Genomic DNA, 9,390 nt, shown 5'->3' with positions numbered 1-9,390 from the left:
TTTATCTCAACCGAACGTGGGATAAACTCATCTCAAATTTACTCCCGAAATTAATTATTCATTATCTCTCGTATTAATGAGCACTAAGAAACATCGCAATTCCTGCTGTCATGTATATTTTACATTTTTTTTTAAAATGCCTAGGGATGTAGAGTAATGATTATACTTATAAAATTAAATATCAAGTAAAATTAACACAAATTTTGAAATGAATCAACGAAAGGTAGAATTATTGTTGAACAGAGGTTGTAAATTGGTTGGTTCTATTCAGAATATTGTGGTGTGCTTTTATTTCATGTAACAGTACAGATGTTCATTAATTGCACAAACGAACAACAATATTCGATACATTTCAAAAGAGAGCATACATTTATTTCACTTTTTATCTCCATTAGAGCAGAATCATCTAAGGGCCCATTTGACCATAAGAAAAAATTTACTTTTTTTTGGAAAAAAAATTCACTTTTTTCGTAATCAATGTTAAGCCATGAAAATTTTAAATTTCACTTAAGTTGAATTTCAAATTTTTTCGAAAATTTAAAAAACTCCAAAAAACTATTTTTAAAAAATTTTCTTTTCAACTCACCCACAAAGATTCAAAAAATAGCTTCAAATTGTATTCATGTCCAAGCACAACTCTAATTTTCAAATACACTTTGAATTTGTTTTGGCTTTTTTCGAAATTTCACAATTCTTATGTCCAAATGCCCGCTAAAACTATCACCTGTCTACTGTCTACTGTCTATGTTGCTCCTAGCAATTATCAATTTAGAACAAATGCCCAAGGAGAAAAGGAACTTTAGCGAGAGCTTAATACACCGAGCTGCCCTTTTACATATCGACTAAAAATGAAGCACCGCAACTTGCAAGATCGCGGTAAGCGCCCTGTGATTTAAACAATGTGAGTGTGAAAACAAAATAATGGTGTCACTTGTTAGTACTTTGCAACTCCAGCACTCTGAGCCTTCCCTAAAACCGACTCGATGCTGCCATGAAAAAGACCTAAACTTTTCGCTAATGCAAATCCACTGTACATGCCATCAACTGCTGCACTTACTATCCCACCAGCATAACCCGCTCCTTCTCCGATAGGGTAAAGTCCTTTTAGTGATGTGCACTCGTAAGTATCAGCGCTTCGAGAAATCTGGACAGGTGAACTAGTTCTTGTCTGCAATGAGGAGGAAACAAAATTACAACTTTGGTTCCAGAATCAAGAAAATGTGCAAGTTATTAACTCGAATGCTTAGTCCAAACATCGGGATGTAAGATTGGATTTGATGCTTAATGATTTTACGAAGAAAGGCGTGCATTACCTCTACTCCATGAAGAAGAGCACTACTGGAAATAAATCCCGGTAACTGTAGTTCCAAGATCAACAGATATGGCGTTAATTTTCAGAGACGGACATTATATATACGAGACATCATATGCTCAAGACAGGAAAATACCTCTTTGTCAAACTTTAAAAGTGATTGTTGCAGAGAGCTGGTTATGTGAGTAGGGAATAATTCGTGGAGATTCGCTGCTCTTACTCCTAATCTATAACTGGAAGCCGGCAATGATGTCACTGTAAAACAAATTTTAAGCCACATAAGTATTTTATACGAAATATCTACCCCACCAATCCTCTCACCACCAACAAAGAGGTCTACCTGATAATTTGTTGTCAAGAAAATCAGTCACCGTTTGAACAGGTAGCACGAAATTGCCCCCGCCCATTGCAGCCGCTTTGCGTTCAAACATTCTCTGCAATTATACAACCGAAATCAAAATACATGAGTAGCATTTTAAATGGCAAAAGGAAAAGGTAACTACATTAGACTAGTGGCTTAGGGGTAATAAAACAGTTACTTTGCAAGGAAAGAATATAGAAAACCAATGTCCAACCAAAGGTGACAATCCACCGATTGAACTAAGTTCTCAAAGACGAAAACTGTAGTTTATATACTTTCTTTTTCAAATAATGTTATGGTTTCTATTTTCTCACATATCAAGATAATGCCTATTATTCCACACACAAAAAAGTTGATTTCATTTCTTTCTCAACGTAACGGATAAGTGGAACCTGCTTTCGAACTCACTTTCACATGCAATACAAAAACCTTCCATTCTCATCCTAACTAGTGCATGCCAAACAAATCAAAGTACACGAAGTAATTATGCAATCAGCTCAATAGCTTCTCCTTTGAGACAAATGATTTTTAGGTTGATTGTTGTTCCCAAAATGTTAGTAATTATTTGCTTCGTTAATTCTCACAAATTTAATGTGACCATCCGGGAATCCAAAATAGTTCCTGCATAACATTTTTATGTCTAAACGACTAGTATGGACACTTAAGAAGTACCTGAAATTCAACACCAGCGAGAGGTCCGTGCAAGTCCAAAGCACCAAAATCCTTTGACGAGACAGTAACAACAAGTGCAGCATTTGCCCATTTAGATGACCGTCGAGAAAAGGACATGCCATTTATACAGAGCTCTGATGGATCTGTACTAGTTAGAACAACCTGCCAAAATCTTGTCCAGTAAATTATATCGAAATGTACATTGAAGTCAATTGAAAAATGGATTTGTGGTGCAAGAAACGAAAATTCAATGTAATTACTAATTAGAAAGTTGGAAAAGCAACTATAATATTTCATTCAGTAATTATGAACAAGAGCAATTGTTGTACCTGGCCACCAGGACACATACAAAAGGAGTAACAACTGCGATTTATTGGTCCAGAATTTGAAGGCAAGGCAATATCTTCAGCATTCACATATTCAACGACCTTGTAATCAGCGACAGGCACTTTTCCACGTCCACTTAGAACTTCATTGGCTAATCCAGAATACTGAAAATATTTGGACCAAAAACAAATTAATTTCATGATAAATTGCGAAAATATACTTCATCTAAGAGGGGAAAATGTAACTCATGTACTTGCTCATAGACAATGAATAAGCATAGGAAATTGAAGAACAAAGCATCATATTTTGTTATGTTGACTTCATCTAAAAGAGGAACTTTAAGGTCGCAAGTACACCACGGCAAACTCTTGAATTACCCTTAGTTTGTAAACACTATAATACAAAATAAGCTATTGCCCGCTGAATCACTACTGTTGCATCATTTAAGAAACAAGGGTTTCTTTACTCGACATTAATACAAGGGACTGGCAACACCGAGCGTTTCTAATGTTGTTATAGGAAAATATAATCAACCAAACATCTCGTCATCATGATACAACAGGAAAAACAAATACACTTTATCACTAGTAGATTAACGATTGAATTGTATGTAGTGAATAACCTGTATGCTGTTGATTAATTCTTGAGGATGCTCAACCCGCAGGCCAACCTGTAGTTAATACAAGTTATTAGAAGAACGTAAGTATCTTTGCCAATGATGAGATACCAACAAGGTTATAGCAAAAATCAATACCACGAGAGTCAATACTAATGAACCAAAAAAAAGCGAAAGACATCAAGGAGAGAAAAGAACAGACAAGCTCATACACAACACAGAGACGGGATGACATCCGCAACATGCGGTACTCTACTATTTACAAGACAATAAAGCAGTCCGTGAAATTTTGATTTCATGGTGGATTTTGCACCTATCGTAAGACTCAAAAAGAAAGGAAAAAAGAAAAAATTGTTGATCAAAGTGAGGGTTTAGGTCTTTAGGATAATAGGATAAGATGAATACTCTGCATTGTGGAATTAACTCCATTAGTGAATCCATTTGGACTGACCAACAAACATCGATCGTAAAATTCTACTTCTTGTATGGGAGTTCCATTTTATAAGCATATCCAAATCTTTATGTAGGACGTTGTAGAATGATCAGATATCCATATAAAATGGTATCAATTGATTCAATATCTGAAAACTAAATTTATACAATCAAATTCGACTACGTTGATGCTTTTCAATAAAGTTAACAGTTAGGACTTAGGAATAATACTTAATACCCACATCTGGATAATATCGCCACTTCTCACCACAATTTTCTTTTTTTGAAAAACAAAATTGGTGTTATCACAAATGTAGCAAATTAATTTTCTGCCATTAGTAAGACCACTAGAGCACCAGTTAGTAAACCCTCTCCCTTCCAAATTCCTGTCTCAGCCCAGAGAAGAGGTCTAATGCCTTGTAATTGAAAATATAAAGCAGCAAGCCAAGCCATATAGCATTATGCATATGTATACAGAGATACAAATATTCTTATTAAAGGAAGGAGAAGGAAGATATAAACTAGTAAATAATTCATGCGGACTGGAGCTCACAGCAAAATCTTTCTCAACCAGGTTGACACCATGAGAAAGAAGCATCTGATATGTATCACGTGCAGAATGCCCAACTGCGAGAACCACTGCATCATACCCCAACTTCTGGCTCGTGAAGTGTGAGCTGTTATTGCTTGAGTCAGAAACCTTGACTCCCACCACATGTTCATCTTTGACAAGTAAATCATCTACCCTTGTTCCAAACATGATATTGACCTGACCATACCAATAAGAAAACAGAATTTCTCACAACCCTAAAACTCTCACATTTCTTTTCTTAGAGGCATAAGTTGCAAATAACTTACACCCAACTCTTCCAGGTAACGCCGGAAGTTCTGAAGAAGTGGAACCAATTTATCAGTTCCTAGATGAGGTTTTCCATCAACCAAAATTTTCTGTGGAGCTCCAAAATGGACCAGTGTTTCCAAAACCTGGAATTCAAGATGAAGGGTGAAATGACAAGGATAACTGACACAACTAACGCGTATGAAGGAACACATATTAATGAACACATAGAGAACTATAGAATGCATAGGTAAGAAATCAGAGTATAATCTTCCAGGATTAAGCAACTTACTGCTAAAACACTACCGCTGTTTCTTCCAATTCTAGTAACTAGCTTCCCATCGCTCCAAGTACCTGCACCACCCTGTCACACATAAGTCCTTTGTAAATAAGTAGCTAAGGAAACCCAATGGCTGTAACATCTACAATCTATTTGACCTCATAAACCAGAAACAAAGAACCAGTAAGATGCTGAAACCTGCATACAAATCTAAATCAATGAAAGAAGTTACTTAATTCTAGCACTAAAACATCTCTTTCCAAATCATTAAGTGAGAGTCAGCTTTCAAATTGCATATCTGAATACTGCCATTCCAACGATGAAAATTAGTTCTGGAATAGTATTTTCAAATCAGTAAGATCAAAATCAGTTATCAACTTTATTTGGTATTCTTGCCCAAAAATATTTGCCCATTATACATTTCTAATGTCATAGATACTTCCATGCGCCGCAAACAATATAAGTCAAGAATTGCTTCAGACAGATAGATGCACAAAACAAACAGAGGCAGATTGCAGAAATTGATCTCAAGAAGCTGGAAAAACCTTTGAAGGAAATAAGTGAATCGGGATATAACCTCCCCAAAGCAAAAGTTGCTCTCCTCTTGCAATATCCGTCGAACAACTAGCGCACCAATATCACGGCCCCTTTTCTCAACGGCTTGTCCCCTTTCCATCAGTGTAACATCTGCTCCAAATTCAGCAAGCACAAGTGAAGCAAACAACCCCGCAGGCCCACTACCAACAACTGCAACTTTTGGTTTTCTATAATTTGGATACATATGTGATCCGTTGCAGAGATTCGTATCTCCCCTTTCTGAAGTAGTTGCATTCTCACCCAACTTTCGGCAATCGTGTACTATGCTCATTATATCACCAGAAGTTCTGTCATGAGGCAAATGTTCAATTAGGCCAACCTTGGGTTCCAATTCAGAGATGAATTCCCAAGTACGAGGCTCTAAATTTATTAGTTTTTGGACATCCATATCCACTGAATACACAAACTTCGGTTCCTTTTGCAACTGCAATAAGGTTAACGAAGCAGTTAAATACATACATGATACACCCATGGTGTTCAACTGTAGCTATTACAAGTTTTATTTGAATGCCAGTGCTACCAAGTTACCAAGTAGACCCAACACTATCTTCAAGAACACATACCATAGTAAGCTCAATTGCATATTGAGTATTAAACAGGTAGCATAATGTATTCGGAAATTAAAGTAGATACATGCATGTTTCTCAGTACAAGTAGCTTTAGATTTGGATATGTTCTCTTTTCCCAATCACAAGCTTGAACTGCTATAAATAAATGAACGGATAGATGGTTGGACATTTGGATAACTTTTTTTCCAATGTGATCATGACTTTTTTTTTATGATGAAGTATATGTTTCATTAAGAAGGCATCAAGAAGATGCAAAGTTACAAGAGGCATATTTGCTAAATAAACAAAAAAATACAGGAGAACAATGTTTGCCCCAAAACGAAGTCTCAATCTAGGACAAGAAAGCTAATAAAGTCCAACAGGTGTCCTGTACTATTTGCGGGGGACAACTTTGTCCAACAAAAAATATTGAGCAGGCATTTAGATTTGAGCAAGTGGTTTGGGTTTGAGGTATCATCAAAGCATCTTCTATTCCTCTCGTTCCATAAACACCAAAAAATAGTTGCAGGGATCATAAGCCAGATCTTCTTGATGGCCTTATCAACCTCCCAAAAACTCCAGCTCATATGTGCCTCTCTCAGGCTCTGTGGCATGACCAAGCTTAGGCCAAAAATACAAAAGAACATGTTCCATAGGTATGGGCATTGTAGAAGTAGGTGATTAACTGTTTCCTGGTGTCTCCCTGTTGACCAGCTGAAATCCCCTTCTGCGTAGGTTATCTTGTGTTAAGCAGGCTTCATGAAGGGCAATCCAATTGAAGCATGTCACCTTCACACGTAATTTTGTCCTCCATATCAGTTTCCAAGGCCATGAATGCAATACCTGATTCTGATTGTTAAGTTGCTTGTAGCAATCTTTAACAGACCTTTACAACCCCATCTCATGCTGTCTGGGACATTCTCATCAATGTTGTAGGACTCTAATCTTGCTAGCACTTCCATCAAGTCTTCCATCTCCCAGTCTTGAACAGATCTCCTGAGATGCACATCCCAATTATTATTTGCCCTGTTATGAGCAATTGAAGAATTCTTGTCCAAGGCAATGTTGAATAAGCTAGGATAGTCCTTCATGAGAGCAGTGTTGCTTAGCCATTTATCCTTCCAAAACTTAATGTGACTTCCACTGCCTGGCTTGAAATGAATATTCTGAAAAAATCCATTCCCCAGTTTGCTAATATACTTCCAGGGCCCTACTCCATAGGATGCATTGACAGTTTTGGTGCTCCAATTGTCAATGTGATCATGACTTCTTCGGATTGAAAATCCGTACCAAATCACATTCCTGATTATGAACATTTTTACAATGAACAGAGTGACCCTAATACTTTTGGCTCTTACATATTCATAATCCAGATATGTCGCTTAAGTATGGTCTTCGTCTTAAACTTTAGAACAAATTGTAAAGCTAATAAGTTATCTAGAGCACCAAATGGTGGTTATATTGGAACTTAAGATGGTTGAACATCTAATATTACAAAATTGACATGCAGATTACTTGATACAGAAGCAAACAACCCAACCCAAGCTACCCAACCCTGACACAGAGGGAATGTTTCAAAAGAATTGCTAGGGAAACAAACCTTCCGAGCATCAAAAGATTTTCTAACAACTTTAAATGCTTCTTGTGGCAACATTGAAGCAACCTACAAAACAGAAAAGAAGAGCACATTTTAACATAAATGCAGAGAACATACTCCGAAAATTTCTAAGCTTGAATATAATAAATGCAGATTACTCCGTCTAGCTAAAATTAATAGTGTTCCTTCTCTTTTTGAATTGTGCAACATCATATTTGTAGTTGTGCCCCATGTTTAGAGCTTTTGAACTAGACTTATCTCTATTTTTGGCTCATTTTTTAATTGGTCTAATTATATATTGATTGGTCAAAATTACACAGATTTGCAAGTAAAAAGGCGATGTTATTGAATGTCGACTCAAGAATCATCATGGATCAAGTATGCTCTTCTAAATAACTGATTCATATTATGCATATTGTCAACATCGTGATGCTAAATGATCCTAAACTCATATAACAGAGTTTTGTATCAGATTGGTGAATGTTTACAGTCTATGAACATTAAAGTCAGGGGCGGAGCTAGTGTACTGCGTACGGGTTCGACATAACCCAGTAGCTTTGGCTCAAATCCTATATTTCGTTAAAAAAATCCACTTAATATGTATAAATAATTTATCACAGAACCCAGTATGCCGCCTTTTCTATAATCAAGAATCCACAAACTTAAAATCCTAACTCTGCCTTTGAATTTAAAATCTCTTACATTGTTCGCTTTCTATAAGGTAGCCTATTATTTACACTTCCAATAAAATTGTAATACTAATATTTTACTCTGGAAAAGTCCACATTCTTCATAAAGCAAACATTATTTTCACTTATGGTCCCACTTTTTCAAGCAAAAATAATTGATCCTATACGTATCCTATTTAACTAAACAGATTGGTACTCCCGCCATCCCAATTTATGTGATGGTATTTGAATAGACACGAAGTTTAAGAAAGAAATGAATAATTTTGAAACTTGTGGTCTAAAAATAAGCTATAAATATTTGTGTGGCTATAATATCGACATTTTAAAGTTAAATTACTACTAAATATAGAAAGTGTCATTATTTTTAGGACCGACTAAAAATGAAAGAATGTTACATAAATTGGAACATAGGGAGTACTATTTAAGTTGAGACTAATTGAACACAAGCTCAAAAACCAATTCTTGCTCTGCAATTTTACTACTTTCCCTTACCACAACACTAAAAAAAATCATACTAAACAGATTGGTCAAATGGACAACCAAAATCAAATTAAGCTATATTTACGGTGAAACTAATTGAACACAAATTAAAAACCCAATTTTCATTTTGCAATTTCTACTACTTTCCCTTAACACAACACTCAAAAATATAACTATAAAGTTAACTTTTTTTTTTTTTACCGGAAATTCAAGAACTTTAGCAATTTCTTGTAGCAAAGCATCAGAAAGACCCAAGAAATCTTTGCCAGGGTCTTTATGAACTGAAACATTGAGCTTAGATAGCCTCCAAATCCCTTCAAATTTGTTTTTAACATCAACTTGAGCTTCTTCTTGTTGCTGTTTCAGCTTCTTTTTCTCTGATGGGTACCTTAATTTTCCCCTTCTTTTTACCCTCTTTGAACATTTAATGCAAAAAGGGGTTGACAAAAGTGGAAAAGATTTAATTTTTGGGAATGTGAATTTGGGGTTTGAGTTCAAGAATGAAAAATTAGAAGGGAGTGAGATTTTGAAAGAAGCCATGTACATGGTTGAAGAGTTGGAGGAGATAAGATGAGTGGGTTGTGTGGGGAGAGGGGGTTTTAGAAGGGGTTTTGGTTTTACTATATACGGATTATGTAGAA

General features: G+C 35.9%; 1 protein-coding gene across 2 annotated transcripts; it reads right to left on the bottom strand.

Moving 5' to 3' along the window:
* Window positions 1-642: 642 nt before the first annotated feature.
* LOC107761192 (uncharacterized) lies at window positions 643-9,338 on the bottom strand. 2 transcript variants are annotated; one of them, XM_016579382.2, is made up of 13 exons: window positions 8,951-9,338; window positions 7,584-7,646; window positions 5,416-5,859; window positions 4,851-4,922; window positions 4,579-4,704; window positions 4,274-4,489; window positions 3,295-3,342; window positions 2,675-2,836; window positions 2,346-2,507; window positions 1,653-1,746; window positions 1,449-1,567; window positions 1,314-1,358; window positions 643-1,168 (listed from the first exon to the last, which is right to left on the bottom strand). In XM_016579382.2, the coding sequence occupies exons 1-13, from the start codon at window positions 9,293-9,295 to the stop codon at window positions 935-937; spliced, it is 2,130 nt and encodes a 709-aa protein (XP_016434868.2). In that variant the 5' UTR covers window positions 9,296-9,338; the 3' UTR covers window positions 643-934. The 2 variants fall into 2 exon arrangements, with proteins under 2 accessions (XP_016434868.2, XP_075092661.1); XM_075236560.1 differs by having other exon boundaries at window positions 5,416-5,722; window positions 8,951-9,334.
* Between the last annotated feature and the right edge of the window lie 52 nt (window positions 9,339-9,390).

The sequence above is a fragment of the Nicotiana tabacum genome, chromosome 18, assembly GCF_000715075.1.
Source record: "Nicotiana tabacum cultivar K326 chromosome 18, ASM71507v2, whole genome shotgun sequence".
Taxonomy (NCBI): domain Eukaryota; kingdom Viridiplantae; phylum Streptophyta; class Magnoliopsida; order Solanales; family Solanaceae; genus Nicotiana; species Nicotiana tabacum.
This window is presented reverse-complemented; position numbering and strand designations above follow the sequence as displayed.